At 38.9% G+C, this 16,886-nt stretch overlaps 2 protein-coding genes across 2 annotated transcripts in view; one reads left to right on the top strand and one right to left on the bottom strand.

The window, feature by feature from the left end:
* Positions 1–16,886, top strand: part of MED12L (mediator complex subunit 12L) — a 320,591-nt gene that overhangs the window by 179,716 nt on the left and 123,989 nt on the right. The gene's annotated exons all lie outside the window — the stretch shown is intronic.
* On the bottom strand, positions 10,786–16,016 carry GPR87 (G protein-coupled receptor 87). Its single transcript, XM_045903545.1, has 2 exons — positions 15,983–16,016; positions 10,786–11,828 (listed from the first exon to the last, which is right to left on the bottom strand). Exons 1-2 carry the CDS (start codon positions 16,014–16,016, stop codon positions 10,786–10,788), a joined length of 1,077 nt encoding a protein of 358 aa, XP_045759501.1.

The raw sequence follows: 16,886 nt of genomic DNA, 5'->3' as shown, positions 1-16,886 counted from the left end.
TGCTTATTTCCTTGTTAATAATTTGAGCACAGCAGTGATTCTTTAGGCTGTTTTGTATGAACTAGGTGGCATAATCAGAAGAAAGAATCAGTGAGGGCAAATTTCTGTTTCGTTCTTGCTGCTGCTTTATCCTCCTCAAGGATCATGAGGCCGGTTGAATGAGGACATGGGGTTATGGTGGTGTGACTTAATTATGACCGGAAGGCTAACTCGGAACCTGTTTACGGTTTGAACAGGGTCGGGCTTCAACCTTTCTGCAGGAGCATCACAGACTTCCTGCAGGTGGAGTTTAGCTAGTCCTGCTGTGGAAGTTAGCCCACATCTGGGCCCTCTTGTGGCTCTGCTTCCTGCCCAGCCTGTTTGTTTATTGTCTTCATGGAAGCCTGTGCCTCAGAAGGGTGAAGGCAGCGTCCGTCTTGAAATCCTACCAATCATAAATTTTGTTCTTAGTAGCTGATAGTGCTAGGAAAGCTCCATGGTGGTTTTGCTGTGGAGGATAGAAAGAATTTAGACTAGAATTAGATAATGTGTTCCTTCAGGAAGCAAAATGGGCTGGGTTCTTTCCTGTGGCATTACACAAAACTGTTAGCAAAGATTGCTAACCTAGAAACGACCACCCACACTCCCAGGGAGCATCCATTAGAGGTTTTTTGTTGAATAGTTGCGAATTCAGCATCCAGGGGTTCAATTTGTGTTAAGTAAACTGGGTGGAAGAAGCTTCCCAGTGGGGCTTCTTGTGGATGAGATGGCTGGATTCCTTGAGTTCTTTCTCTTTGTCCTAAGCTGCTTGTTCAACTGGTAGCACAATCCTAATACAGACACGAGTTTTCCTATGTGTCATGAGTGTAGGGGCCATATATCCTGATTTGCCCACAGTGTTGTGCCACATCAGTAAGTGACACTTTCACTCTCAAAAGTTTCCAGGTTTTGACATTAAGATGAGTTATATGCTCATCTTAATTATAAGAGAATGAAATGATCAAATATGCGTAGTTGATGGCTTCCCTTAATGTTCTCTTAATTGTTTATTAGAGAAATTATTGAGGCTTTGGTTGAGAGAACTTCTCAACTTAAAGCCCAGCCTTATTTGTTTATTTCATGTTTATTAGAGAAATTATTGAGGCTTTGGTTGAGAGAACTTCTCAACTTAAAGCCCAGCCTTATTTGCAGTGTTGATGTAGTTTATTTCTGTTAATTGCATTTAGTAACATACTACTGAAAGCCTTGCTAATTATTCTCAGTAATAGCTTGAGGTATTTCATTTCAGTATCAAGCCACCGTTAAATCCCGAGCTTCTCGAGTCACACTGGCAGAGTCCAGACCCCAGAAACAGCCTTGGTGAACTCTGTCACCTTGGGAACATTACTGACCCTCTTCATTTCTAACATGGGGGTAAAGTTAGTGCTTCGTCAGGGATTTGACTAGGGGATGAAATGGGTGGATTCAGGTCAGCTACTAAGAACAGTGCCTGGTGCATTGGGAGTACCCAAGAAATGTTTGCTGTTTTTATTTCATTAGAAAATAACTATTCAGTGGTAAAAGTACTAGAAAATGGTATGTGAGAGGCTGGGAAGGAGCAGAAAACTCAAGGCCTCCAGCAGTGGGGCCATTAGTTTAAAGTCCTGCAGTTCGTTTATTTTCTTCCCTCAGCATGGCACACAGTTGGGATCCAGGTCTGCCCTATTCCCAAGTCCTTTCTTGTCTCTGAGACCACACAGCCTCCCTCGGGGTCTGAGCTAAGCCGAGTGCAGGGCCCGGCGGGACAGAGGCCTGGACTGTCCATGTCTGAGGGTAGATGGGCAGAATTGGGTGTAGGGTTGTTCGTGGGAGTAAGGGAAGGAGAGGTGCATAAGATGACTCACTCACATTTACAGTTCAGGTGCGGGTGGATGGTGGTGCTGTTAACCAAGTTCAAGGGGTAAGGAGCCTTCCTGAGGTGGGGAGAGAAAGTGATGCAGTCCAGGTAGCAGCATGGACTCTGTGGCTTCCTAACCAGCTACCGTCCCTTCACTTCCCAGCCATATTCCTTTAGGTGGTGTGCCTCAGTTTCCTCACCTGTAAAACGGAGATAATATCTACTTCTTGGTGTGGGGACTAAACATTTTATATAAAGTGCTTGGGACAGTGACTGGGTAAGCACTCTATAAGCTTTGATCATCATTATTACATATCTTTTATCTATTTTTTTTTTTTTTTAACGAGAGGGGGAGGCGGGAATGGCAGAAAGAGGGGGAGAGAGAGAGAATTTATAAGCAGGCTCCACACCCAGCATGGATCCCCAGTGCGGGGCTTGATCTCACAACCCTGAGATCATGACCTGAGCTGAAATCAAGAGTCAGATATGTAACTAAATGAGCCACCCAGGTGCCCCCTATCGTGATCTATTTTTAACCTGTTACTTTCGGGCCAGCAATGGTACATATAGCTGTCTTTCAGATAGTATTTGCAGAGAACACCTTCAACTTCAAAGCAGGCCTCTAATGAAGCAGACTTCATAGGAATCACTCTTTTTACTGTTTTTTTTTATTATGAAGAGAGGAGAATAAAAAAGATTGCCTTTTAATTTATGATTAATACTGTATCCTTTCCAAATTTATGTAGGCCTTATTGGTATCTAGAGGCCTGGGTTTTTATATTGACTGAACCCTTAGACATATTCTTCTTTCTGTGCACTGATGTTTCAGGAAGCTGGATCCGGGTTCTCAGTGTAGGCAGTACACTACATAGGGGGCCACTTTGTCAAATTTGGAGTTGTTTTTATCTCAGTATTTGGTGGAAGGGCCATAGATGCTTGATATCTTACCAAGTATGAGACAGTCTTTTGCACAGTGAAGATTTGCTCCATGCTTCTTGTGGGAATAGCCCATTAAACTTTCCCATGAGTGAAAGAGCTGTTTATAAAAGATCTGAGCCCAGAATTTGTCTGTTTTCCATATAAACATCTTTGGCTGCTTTAATATATACCTCTCACTTACCCAGGAATATAAATGCTGCCTCAATACTCTGTTTTTTTTGGAATCTGCTCAAGAATTATATATCATTTTAGAAAGCCACATCACCAATGGTAATAGTGTAGGTGGCATTTGGGTCACAAGTAACATTTATAGCTGTTGAATTCACATAATTATATATACAGATGCAAGCAAGCATCTGTGTTGAATGAACTAATGATATTTGATATTAAATTACATATCATTTTATTATGATTTTTTTTTCTATTTTTCCTTAGGGTTATGATTATAGTCACACATTCATATACACCCGAGCAGGCAGTCAGTTTTACAGTTCTGACATACACTTATTTGAATTATCATGATTTAGTTAAGTAATACCAGTTTCCCAGTAACACTGTTCAAATTGCAGTTACAACAGTATATTAACTGTGAGTACTTGCATAAAGTACAAACTTGGCTGCTAGCTCTGCAATCTGCAGTTTCTCCTATAAATAGTACACATGCATCACAATCAGTGGCCAATCATGTTGCTTCTTTCAAAGTCTGTCAGTGATTGGTAACTGCATCTCTCTTCCTCAGTTCATGCACAGGCAGCAAAGTGTGTTGTTGTGTTGCTTCCTTGTTTGCTTGAGATAAACCTCATGACATTCTACAGAAATGAATAATCAGCAGTGAGAGATGACCAACACAGATGAAAGAGCAGCAAAGAAACGAAAAGTGATAATGCAGGATGTGAAATTCAAGTCAAATGTAAATGAGTTCTAGAAGATATAGCTGACTGGGAATTTTGAGCTTCTGGGATACAGCTAGAGGCACTTAGTGCAGGTGATCTTACTGACATCAGTGAAAAAGTGGTTGTGATGTAAAGGATGAGATGTCCCAGAGCAAGTGAGGCTGGCAAGAAAGTTCACAGAAAGGAACTAACTCTCCAAAATATAGCTTTCCCCTGCTATCTGAAAGTCAGAGTGTTCCTTTCAGAAGTCGAAATGATGTAAAGCGAAGAAGCAGTTACCGTTAATTTATGTGGAAAAATTTTTGAGCATTACCAGACTCAAAAAATAACATCTCTTGAGGCTTTTCTTATACTTCAGGATACATTTTGCTAAGGAATGCACAAAATCAATTGAGATAAAGCACAGATGCTCACAGACATGGTTCAGAACCAGCATGGCTTGATGCTGAGATGCTGACTGTAATTCCTGGGGAAGGAGCTTGGTGGGACCATGCTCACTGCTCAGGGTTTGCTGCCTCTGTAACGGCTTGATGCAAAAGGAGCTCTGACTGCTCTTTTTGCTTTTCACCTTTTTTTATAAAAGCGAAAATCCTCTTTGGATTTCCCTTGGTAAGCAAGAATAAGTACTAATGGAGGTCTTTCATAAAAATGAAGTGCTGTAATGGAAACTTTCAAAAAAGCGGGGTTACCTATAATTCATACTTTTAAAAGCTCAAGGGATAAAATGTTGGAAGCCATTCACACCTAGAAAGGAAGGTGACAAGGCATAGACAAAGATGTTTACTCCGTATTGTAAATTACATAGTGAGAGGGCAAGCACTACTCTTAAAAGTTTTTTTTTTTTACCAAGAAATAAAACACTTTAATCAATATTTCCAATGTTTTAAATTTACTAGTATTATCATTTCCCTATATATTTATAACCAACAATAAGAACATTTTTAGTGTTTTGACACATTTTTTAAAGGTTGTAAAACAATTCTGATTTTTTTCCTATTGATTGTTAAAATTGCTTTGCACAGTTTCAGTTTTGCACAGTTATTTTTATGGCCCCACACTACCATGCAATGTGAGGTCTGTGTGTGTGTGTTTACAACTGTCTGTGTACATAGATCATATCACCTTATGGCTTCTATGTCCATGTACTAAAAATACGTTGAATCATATTCACAGAAACAATATATTAGGTTTGATGAGGTTTAGAAGCTCTGTTCTAGATATTTCAAATTTATATAATGTAAATGTTCAGCCTGATAAACCTTTCCTTATATTTATTCATTCTTCCATTGTGTTTAATGGTGGTATTTCTCTGACTGCATAAAACAACATGTAAAAATTTAAAGACACATATGATATGGTTTAGGCTTTTTGAAAAACACTTAGAGGTATTTATTGTTGGTAATTGACAGGTGCTTTCAATGTTATTGAATATCTTTTGGTTTAGGCTAGTAGTAACAATCTTAAGCACTGAATGTGGTTTTGGAAAACCATCACAGGTTAAGGGCCTGAGTCAAATTCATTATACTAAGTCTGTTAGCTCTAGTTACACGTGCTATGTGTTTGTCTGCATATGTGTATAAGTAAACAAGTCCAGAGTGTTGTTGGAAAGTCTTGTTTATAACATCTAAACCAAGACATAGAACTGGAAGTTCTGGGAAATCTGGTGACTATTTTGGACCCTTACTCGTTAAGTTAGGCTGATTTGATCAGACACGGGGCTCATTTCTGAGAGATGCTGTGGAGACTGGTCAGACTGCAACCACTGGGTATTCTCCATTGTTCAAAGAGAAATTGGCCGCTTTACTTATGTTAAGAATGTTTGCCTATGAAACTGTTTGAAATAAAGGAATTTCCAATTTAAGTCCATATCTTGAGTTTTCAAATGAGAAGAAAAAAAGAGTTTGTGCTCTTAACAGCTGTGTTATACCACTGTTGTCATTTCATATGATTTTTTATCTCATCATGCTTTATAAGAGAAACTTAACATTCAGAACATAAGTTGCCATTTGAATACCCAGAGTTTCTTAATAAATTAAAAATTTTAACAATGACTTGTTTCTTTTCCTCTTCAACTCTAGTATGATTTTTTGTACTTTTGAAACTACAGATAAATTATGTTTAATTAAAAATTTTGCTGCATGTCAGGGGCGCCTGGGTGGCTCAGTCATTAAGCATCTGCCTTCAGCTTGGGTCATGATCCCAGGGTCCTGGGATCGAGTTCTGCATTGGGCTCCCTGCTCGGCGGGGAGCCTGCCTCTCCCCCTGCCCCTCCCCCTGCTCGTGCTTTCTCTCTCAAATAAATAAATAAAATCTTTAAAAAAATTTTTTTTGCTGCATGTCAATTAGGAAAGAATAATCAATATTTGTAATGTTTTCCCCATGAAATCCTGTGTATTTTAGCCTGTTCAGCTTTTTTTTTTTTTTTTTAAGATTTTATTTATTTATTTGACAGAGACACAGCGAGAGAGGGAACAGGGGGAGTGGGAGAGGGAGAAGCAGGGGGAGTGGGAGAGGGAGAAGCAGGCTTCCCGCTGAGCAGGGAGCCGGACGCGGGGCTCAATCCCAGGACCCTGGGATCATGACCTGAGCCGAAGGCAGATGCTTAATGACTGAGCCACCCAGGCGCCCCTAGCCTGTTTAGCTTTTGTCCTTTTTACAACTGTAAGATAACTTCTTGAAGGTCTTAATTACTCTTTTCAAACATTTCCATTGTACATTTTTCTAGGCAGCTCCAGGACTGTGTGTGTGTGTGTGTGTGTGTGTACATAGCACTGAAGATGACTGAAGGAAGACTGTAGGGAAGGGCTAAGCCAGGTACATGCTCTATATAGGACACAGGTTTTCTTCAGCTGTTTCATGAACTTTACCACTAGATGGTGATAGAGGGCTAGGGGGTATGTTAAATAATTCTGCATCTACCAGATGCTTGTAGTATGCTGAAATTTGAAAATGTTTGATCCTAACAAATATTTGCTTTTAGAATTCACTTCAGGATATTGAAATATTATTTTACTTTTCATCATGATAAAGTGTACTCTTTAATCCCCATTCCTTATTTCCTCCGCAATTGCCCCCCACCCTCCCTTCCCTCTGGTAGCCCTCTGTTTGTTCTCTAGAGTTGTCTGTTTTTTGGTTTAGCTCTCTCTATTTTCTCTTTGCTCATTTGTTTTGTTTCTTAAATTCCACGTATGTGAGATCATATAGTATCTGTCTTTCTCTGACTTATTTCTCTTAGTATTATACTCTAGCTCCATCCATCTTTTTTCAAATGGCAAGATTTCATTCTTTTTAATGGCTGATTAATATTTCATCATGTATATGTACCACATCTTCTTTATCCATTTATTGATGGACACTTGGGCTGCTCCCATAATTTGGCTATGGTAAACAATGCCAATAAACATAAGGGTGCATGTATCCCTTTGAATTAGTCTTTTGTATTCTTTGGGTAAATAGTAGTACAATTCCTGGATCATAGGGTAGTTCTATTTTTAATTTTTTAAGGAAACTCTGTACTCTTTTTCACAGTGGCTGCACCAGTTTGTATTCCCACCAACAGTGCAAGAGGGTTCCTTTTTCTCCACATCCTCACCAACACTGGGTGTTTCTTGTGTTTTTGATTTTTGCCATTCTGACATGTGTGAGGTGATCTCATTGTAGTTTTGATTTGCATTTCCCTGATGATGAGTGATGTTGAGCACCTTTTCAATTGAAAGACTATTTTAAATACCCTGTTGCACACAATTTTTTTTTTTAACATGGTATGTCCCTCATAAGGATTTATTAATTTCTTAGCTGTTGTATTAATGGTGTCTAGTCTGGGGGAAAAGCAGGTCTTATAAAATTTAAGTGATCCCCAAACTTTATTTTGTCTTTGTTTTCTTATTTTCTTTCCATAATATATCACATTTTTTTATTTTTTCCTAGTAGGTCAGATTTCCTCATGATGATCACACATTTCTTTCTGTTTAGGCTGTGTTCTTTTTGGCACATGTGTGGGTGCACATGCACAATCACAATTTTGCCTTAGCTATTTAATATAAATTTATGGATTTTCATAGTGACTATTCCCTTGATGCTTTCATTGAGAAACAAAATACTGGTATACTGTATGGAAATGAGAATAGAGTGGTGTAAATGGTATAATGAATATAACAGAGTAGTAAAGCACACACCAGAAGATTTTCTACAAGATCAGTTTCTTTGAATTTAAGTTTTAGGAAAAATAGAAAAATTTCTTTTCAAAAATTCTTTGAATATGTTTATCTGCATAAAAGGAAGAATAACTATGTTATTTATTGCTGTATGAGAGGATCCTGAAATACTGAATATAATCCAGAAAGCTTATGTAAGAAATTTTAGATTTCAACTTATTTTCAGATTATCAATAAATTTTTAAAAATTTATTAGCAAGAGAGAGAGAGCGAGAGAGGAGAGGGAACATACGATTGTGGGGAAGGGCAGAGGGAGAGAGAGAATCTCAAGAAGACTCCCCGTTGAGAGTGGAGCCCAGCATGGGGCTCAGTCTCACCACCCATGAGATCATGACCTGAACTGAAATCTCGAGTTCAGACACTCAACCAACTGAGCCATTTTGTGCCCCCAGATTATCAATTAATTTTTAAAAATAGCCAAAAGAGAATTCTTGTTTTTCTTCAATATTAATATCATATTTTGTATTAACTTCTGATAGTCGCACAATATTTAGTATTATTCCTATAGATATTTATCTTACTAATGTAGGTGATTCATTCTTGGTTGTCCTGCAGAAGTATTTTTTGTGACTACAATGTGGGGATTGGTGTAAAATACAAACATGATTTTGATGTTTTTTTTGTAACATGACTTTTTTTTTGGTAACATGACTTTTTAAGAAACTGGGATAATGCTCTCTTCCAGTTTATTTCCCTAATCCAGTGTGTTAAGATGTTCCATTGAGTTACTAATATCATTTTAGAGAATAAAACCACCATCACATTAAATGTGCCCACTAGCTAACTATGCATCAGTCTAATTTTAGAAACATTAAAATGGGATTGAAAATATTTTAAAGTCCCCTTAGAATTGAGGCCTGAATTTAGAGGATTAAATGAGGTCTAAGGCGGAGAAGTGTTTGTTAATTCTGGAGTGCTAAGTGGAGCCGTTTGATGCTATTAAAGATGCTACGTTCTTAGTTTATTGGAGGGTCCTATGGTGACTATGCATTTAACAGCACATACCTACACAGTGAAGTGGGTAGTATCATTTTGAGATTTTTGACTGGGAGCTGTGACATAGTAGAGAGAAATAGGGAATGGAGAGGATAAGACATATTATTCTGAGAATATTTTCCCAGCCACACTGTTGGTTCTTCTTTTTATATAGTGTAGCTGTAACTCATCTTGGGCATCATGGGGAGAATTGAGGAAGGAATTAACCTTTCAAAGTGCCTTTTCACATTAGCTCATCTAAAACATAGTTAATCTTAATCTAGATAGTGGTACACAATGGGGGTTTGGCAATGCAAGTGACCAAATGAGGTGTGTATTAATTCATGTACTAGAGTGCCCCTGGAATTTATGGAATTGGAATCTTAATGGAGAGATGGAAATTTCGGTAGAGGTCCTCAGATCATTCTTTTAACCACTTTGCTACCAATCCCTCTGCCAAACCGGACTCACCTACTAGGAATTTAGGAGTGCCCAAATTCTGTTCATGTACTATATGATGGTAGTCATTGTCGGGCTACGTTATTCTCGTGCCCTTATTTCTGTTCAGTTTAGCTTTTAGAATTATGCAGATAGTTTACAAGAGTTTAATAAAGTATTGCACTGTGTTATGCATGTGTGTGCTTTGTCTCTAGTAACCACGCTATCCTCTTTTTGTTGGCCGATTGGCAAACATGCCTTCGGTTCTCCTGCTTTAATGCTTGCCCAGCTCCTAACACAGTGTGAGGAACAAATCAGGCACCTAGTACTCAAGCAGCGGATGCATTTGAAAAGAATGAAAGCTCAAGGGTTTATCTTGAAGAAGAAAATCTTCTAAGATTTAAAACATTACCCTTGTGCTTTTTTGACTTAATCTTTCGCACTCTATCCTTCCAACTTAAGGTAATATTTTTAAACTAATGAGAACACTATTAAAGGTAGATAAAGCTTAAAGGAAAGACTATTTTGCTAATAGTTTTTCTGTTCCTTTTAATTTCTTTAAATAGGCTCCACACCCAGCGTGGAGTCCAACATGGGGCTTGAACTCACAATGCTGAGACCAAGACCTGAGCTTAATCAACTGAGCCACCCAGACACCCCAGGTTTTCTAAAATAAAGACTATTAAATGAGTTTTTGACAAGCAACATATATTTGATTATTAACTAAGCCTCCATGTTCTCTTCTCTACCCTTGCATCATGAGGATTTAGCAGCATAGCGATATAATAATGGCAAACATAGTGTATTATCCAAGATCCACTTGTCCTAATAGTCACACTTTTCCTCTCTGAAATAGCCTGGGTTTTTAAAATCAGTTAATTGAATTTAATCTTTGAAACACATTCTCAAAAAATACAGTCGAATCTTCTTCCTGCCACCTCGTACCGCACACTACGAATCTTTTCTAATGTGTGTAGACGTTGGTAAATACAGTGAAGGGATGATGGTTAAAGGTCGTACATATTCACAGATGGAATGACAGAAGGCCTAGTAATTAATATGTACCCAGTTATATCAGAAATAAATGAGCCCACATCTTAAACCTTATAGCTACATGGTTAGTTTCTCTCTCCTTTCTCTTCTCTCCAACGTGACTCCAAAGCAGCATTTCCTGGCAGATGGCTGCAGTGAGCTGGGGTCGCCCTGGTGTTCTCTGCCTCTGCAGTCTGCGCCCGACACCCGAGTCATGACCCTGCCACTCGGCTACACTCCACCTCTCTCTTACCTCACTTTTGGGGCATGCCTTCATGTTGTTTCTCTTAGTTCCAAATTATCCCCAACTTTCATACCATTTTTGTTCTCTTTTACCCATATTTTGATAGGCTGATGCGAGGATAATCAAAAGAAACATTTATTTACATTCTGTACACTTTGACTTAAACAAATTAGGAGGCTTCGTGGCCTCTAACTCCTACACATCTGTGTAATCATAATATATGCGGACTTCCGATCTTCTGACACTTTGCAGTGACCTGATGCTTTCGCTCCTGGTTCTGATATTTGATTTCTTGAATAGCCTTCTTGAGAATGACCTACACATGAAAAAGTAAATTATTGGATCCAGGCACACATTGCACGCAGATAAGAAAAGTGTCATTTCTTTGCAGTAATACAGAATTTTGTGTGCAGATTCATCTAAATGTCTGTCTAAGTGACTGAAAGTGAAAGGAATTCTGCACAAGTGATAGGGTAGAAAGCAGGTGAAGAACACTGCCACAACCACCCGTATGCTCTGGTTATGTTTCCGCTTTCGGCTTGACTGGCTTATAAATTGCCTGCTGGATTTATGGATGTACCTGGATATGGCTATGTAACATCCAATCAGGATCACCAGCACAGCCACGAACAAGCAGCTGTTGATGTAAATGACGGCTTCGTGCCATTTGACTCCCAAGGGACTTTTAAGTTTCATGCAGTCATGAATATTTTCCCTGGTTAGTTGGCCATTTGTTAGAATGATGTTTGGCAAGGACAGAACAGCCATGATCACCCAAACACAAATAGATAAGACCTTCGTGAAAGTTATGCTGTACATGCGAGAGTCCCCAAATGGCTTTACCACCTTCAGATAGCGATCGATGCTTATGAGTCCAAGAAATATGATGGAAGTATACATGTTTGCATAAAATAAAACTGAAGTGTATCTGCAGAGGATAAACTTGAAGTACCAGGGTCCAAATCCTGCATCATGCACTATTCGAAATGGAAATGTTAGCGTCATTATGAGGTCAGCAACCACTATGTTTTTGAGATAAAATATGAAGCTGGTTTTATTCCTAATGTGGAAGAAGATCCACACGGCTAGACCATTCAGCAAGATGCTTGCCACAAATATAACGAGGTAAAGCACAGGCAAGACGATAGTGTCAAATTCGTTGTTAACAGTTGTGTTCTTCCCGGGTCCATAGCTCCAGTTACTTGGAGCGTGACTCCCTTGGCTGGGCAGCTCATTATCTGTAGGAGAAGTGGGGAGACATCATGTCAGAGCTTCACATGTGTGCCGCACAGACTGCTAGTCTCCCTTAATAGGCGACTGCTGTTTTGGGCAAATTAAAAAATGTCTTAGCAATTTAGATAGTTACTGTAGTGCATTTTTAATGTTTTGAGTGGCCAAAGTATTGGTGGCCTCTCTCCCAAGTCCTCATCTCATCCCCTTCCCCCAGACAGATACACACCGAGGTACCTTGAGTGTAAAATGTGGTATTTCTGGTTCTTTATGCCAGTCTTTTGAAAATGAAGATTAATATACCAATGACAATTACCCTGATTTTTAATTTAGTGTTTGATATCATTACAAATAGAAACAGTAAAATCTGGGGGCAGAGAATTGGATTTTCCTATAATGAAAATAAAAGGGCTAGCACTGGCTAGGGTTGTCTTTGGCACACTCTCTGAAATATCTTTTTAAAATCTCTCTCAGTTTTAAGCTGTTTAATCATCAGTAATTGAGAAAGAGTAAAACTCCTGGGTGATTTTGAGGTTTTTGCCCACGGCAAAATGTAAGAGCCTTTAGGGACCATTGTTAGGAATAGAAATAAGAATAGGTAGTTGTTAATAGATAAGTTTATTATAATGGAGGATGACTTGTCTAATATAGTTCTAGGTTGATGCCTATTTTTATTTACAAGGCTACATTATTTATACCTATTGCACTTAGATAAAATTTTAAACCTTTTACTTTCTTTTTTTTTTTTTTTTTTTGGAATTTTGTGTTTATGTGGCAACCATGCGAATGGGTCTTGCGCATCTCCTACTGAGGGGAGTGAGATCGACGGATAGCTGTAGCTTAGGGCTGAGTCCACCACCATTCTCTTGCTGATGGACGCTTCCCACCGGCTGCTCCAAGTCAGTAACTGAGCACAGGAAGGATACTAAGACAAGACTTTTCCAGGTACAGAAGAGTTTCCTCTGACAAAGGACTTTGGCCGGAAGACTTGTCAGTCTGGTGAAAACTTCCTTCATGCTGTGCTGTAGTGTGAACCTTCCTACTCAACCTCCTTGCTCCCCTCTCTTGCATAGGGGTAGGACTTGCATTTCAGTCTGCAATCCCTTGCAAGCCTATCCCCCAATAATAAATCTCTTGGCCATCCAGTTATATTTTGTCACCTGCCTTTTTTTTTTTTTCTTTTAAACCTGGACTAACACTATTTTCAAATGAACTTTTTGGGATAGAAGTTTAGAAAGAAGGTCATTACTGAATTTTTACTTCTCACTAATTAATCATGTTTACTATAATGACAGTTACGTTTTGTAACAATACTGTTTTAGAGGTAACAATATTAATTTTGCCCTCATTTCCCTATATAACAGGCACTGTATTATATATTTTGGTTGCCTTCTTTGAAGAAATGAAACAGGGAAGATACTTTGATGATTATAATCCAAAAACAGGTTCTTAAATTGCTGCCTAAAATTTAAGTGTAGGCTCTTCCCGAGTAACCTTGTACTCTTTCTAATTCTTTCCCTTTTATTCCCTGCTACAAGTGTTTTTTAAAAACTGGTTTTCCTGGCTGAAATATCTTACACAGGCTAGTAATTTATACCTGGACTAGCCTGTTAGGATGAGACCCATAGTATTATTAAGCTTTGTAAGTTTTAAATGCCTGATTCAGCTGCCGTCTATATTATCCTTGCCAGTTTCCAATATTGTCTTGAACAGTATCATTTAAGCCTATTTTAACTTAATGAAGTGTTGGAAAATTGGCTGCTTCTGCCCCACAAGATCCCCATCAGCCTCTATGTTATTAGAAGCTTTCTAAGATGTGCAGTTTTACCTGGGTTAAGAAAGTACTTAAATTAATTTCTTCAATTAAACTATTAGCAGACACTTTCATCTAACCCAGAATAGAACCCTGTGGGAAATGGAGAGAGGACAAGTAAGTTTTAATCAGGATAAGTGGTCCAGCCAAGGGACACAGACTGAAAAGGGGCAGCCACATCATATCCTGATACGATGGCTGTGCTTTACAACAATTACGAATGGTTTTCAAAACCATTATAAATAGAAATAGAATGGTTCGCAAACTCGCCATGGAGTATTTCAACCCTAGTGTTGCCTCACTGGATCTACTGTGCATATCCACTGTGGAATGGAAAGACCCATACTTCCCAGGGTTGGTTAAGGATTGTGTGTCTGCTCAGTGTGTCATTATATTTTAAAGTTTGAATTGTATGAAGAAGCACTCTTATTAAATGATGATTTACTGATCAATTATGATTATTATAGATGGAGTCTTAAATCAGAATGTCAAAAATTATACTTCACGAATACTCTGTCTCATAAATGGCAAGTATCAAGCATGAGTGGCCTTATTCCACAGTGGTTACTGTGGTTTTGTGAATCTGGTGTTCAGCTTGTTGATTATGTCACCTCATAGTATTTGCTTCCTTAGTTTATGTATAGGATTAACATTTTGGAATACAGGACTTTTTAATTTAGTATGATAAGCCTGGGCTTGGTTATTTCTTCATTCACAAATTCCACATTTATAATGCAGCTTAAGCAAATTAGTGGTTAAACTTGTTATGGGTTATTTTATGAAATAATATGGTAGAAGAGAGGGAAAAAGTTCTTTGTAAGCAGGAAGAACCATCTGTAAGTTGCTCTGGAAGGCTCCAAACTTCATATAGAGAATTTTCTCTAATTGATTTTTTAAAGAATCAAGTCTATGTTATATTCTTCTATTATTCTCTCCTGTGTCATTGCCCCAATTTTTTTCCAAAGCTAGTGGGTGTGCTCAGAAGCATTTCTGTGGCCAGTATTCCTGCTCAGGAACAATGACCCTTAAACGTATGCGGCTCTCTTCACCCAGGCTGTTTTATCATGTTGTTCTTCACTGTCAATTAAAAAAAAAAAAACAAACAACTTGGCAAAGTTAGGGAAGGCTTTTAATGACAGGTAGCTTGGTGATTCAATTAAGAAAAATTAGAAGGTGTTTTTACAGTGTAAAGGCTATTTTCTCACACACTCCTTGTTTACTAGGACATTATTACCTGAATTATTTAGCTCAGAGCTTGATACAGAGTGATAATTGAGGGTGAAGATTTCTCTCCTGCTCTTCCTCCACCAACTCCTTTTAAATTAGATCAACAAAGGCGATGACCTAAGAACTCTAGTTCTATAGTAAATTAACATTTGGTACCAGCCTGTGTGTGAGAGAGGTATTGTACTACGGGTGTTGAGGGTGTGGGATGGACTGCTGTGCTGATGTGTTGGAGAAATGCATGGGGTTTGTGTTCATACATAGCATTAACCACATATGACTGCTGTACTGGGCAGGGCAGATAAAGGGCATTGGTGTCATTGCAGAAGGTCCTATTGGACCGTGCTGGTTTAGTCGCTTCGTAACCTTGTAAAAGGAAATAAACAGTAGCCATTTTGCTAGATCTCCCAAGAGGTAAATTCTCTGCAAACATTATTTCCAGGACAGTCTCTAGTACTTTTGTAGATGTTCACTCTGTAACTTAAGTCATTAATTACAATTTGTCTCAATTGCAGCCACGTTACAAATGATAGAGTGGTGAAGCATCTTGGTCCTTTTGCTTTTGGTGCAGCTGCATTATTGCTCACTGGGGCGTGTCCCTCTTTGGCACAAAATGTGGAAGTATCAACAATATGTCATTGCTCTGCCTGCCTGGCAGGAATGAAACACACAGGTCATGCAGATTACAGGGTGTCACTGCCATGGCACAGCTACATTTGCGTGGTCATTGTTGAAATAGTTACCAGGAGAGGAGGAAGATGTGGCCTTTGGCTTCCTGAGAAACCTCAGTGAACCTTAGTTTTTACACTATTACCCCTGGAAAGTAATAGGTATTTTAGTTTGGGTATAAAAGTCTTCCACAAATGTCAATTTAATCTTTCCTGTTCCTTTTGAGATGGTCTGTAGATGAAACAAAGCTTGGAATTAAGCAATAGCAAGTTAAATTTCTCTCAGTGATGCTGATCTACCTGTTTGCTGTTTTATATTTAACAAAAGGCCAGGCTAAATGCTGATTTATTATGTTAATTGGTTAAGTAGCTGATAAAATCCCCAAGTTGTCATAAGGTATAAATAACAGTTATTGATCAAGGAAGATTTTTCTGTGCATTTTTTCCTATGGCTTACCTGGTAATTTTGCAAGTGTCAGGTTGAGCCCCATTCTTTAGTTGTGATGGACTGTGAGCAAAAATACGTGTCAGGAAATACTCGGGGATGACTGAGGGGAGGGTTCGGCATAGGTTATTCCTGGCTTGAGTCCTGGGCCAAAAAAAAAGCGGGGGGGGGGGGTGGGAATTAGGAAGGAATATGTAAACAGTAATTTGATCTTTCTTTTCTTTTTCTTTTCTTTTCTTTTCTTTTCTTTTCTTTCTTTCTTTTCTCTCTCTCTCTCTCTCTCTTTCTTTCTTTCTTTCTCTCTCTCTCTCTCTCTCTCTCTCTCTCTCCCTTCCTTCCTTCCCTCCCTTCCCTCCCTCCCTCCCTTTATTTATTTTAGGTAGAGAGTGTGGGCAGGGAGAGGGGTGGAGGGAGGGGAAGAGATAGAATCTCATGCAGACTCCCCACTGAGCCTGACGTGAGGCTTGATCATGACCTGATTTGAAATCAAGTCAGACGCTCAACCGACCGAGCCACCCAGGTGCCCCAATCTTTTCTTTAAAAATATACGTATATGCTTTCACAGTTCAGAAAAGGCATACTCTTTGGATACAAACAGATGTGCCACAGGAAGAGTTGCATACTTTTGTGTCCTCTTTCAGCCTGCCATGGAGAAAGGGCCATTTCTGTGTATGCTGTCTATCTGAATGCCTGTGTATGGCCATGGGAAAGTTATTAATGTCTCTGTGATTCAGTGTCCTCATCTCTGAAATGACAATCATAATAATCATCTTACAAGATTGTAATAAGGATTATGTGAAATAGTCCAAAAGACAGTTATCAGAACCTAGGTCTAGGAATGCACTCAGGACGTGGTAGCTTATATTTTCCCATCCCTGGTTCTACTGAATTCCTTCCCCCCCCTTTAACCTGAGCA

This window comes from Mirounga angustirostris, unplaced genomic scaffold, assembly GCF_029215605.1.
Source record: "Mirounga angustirostris isolate CCGP_5_RB_7025 unplaced genomic scaffold, mMirAng1.0.hap1 SCAF_1, whole genome shotgun sequence".
Classification (NCBI taxonomy): Eukaryota; Metazoa; Chordata; class Mammalia; order Carnivora; family Phocidae; genus Mirounga; species Mirounga angustirostris.
Note: the sequence above shows the minus strand (reverse complement) of the source record. Positions and strands in the feature narration are given on the sequence as shown.

Bases quoted from the DNA above. Each gene is read 5' to 3' on its own strand.
- GPR87 (XM_045903545.1), bottom strand. From the start codon at position 16,016: ATGGGGCTCAACCTGACACTTGCAAAATTACCAG. The intron at 11,829-15,982 runs GTAAGCCATAGG...CTTCTCCTACAG, and splicing joins GACACTTGCAAAATTACCAG to ATAATGAGCTGCCCAGCCAA.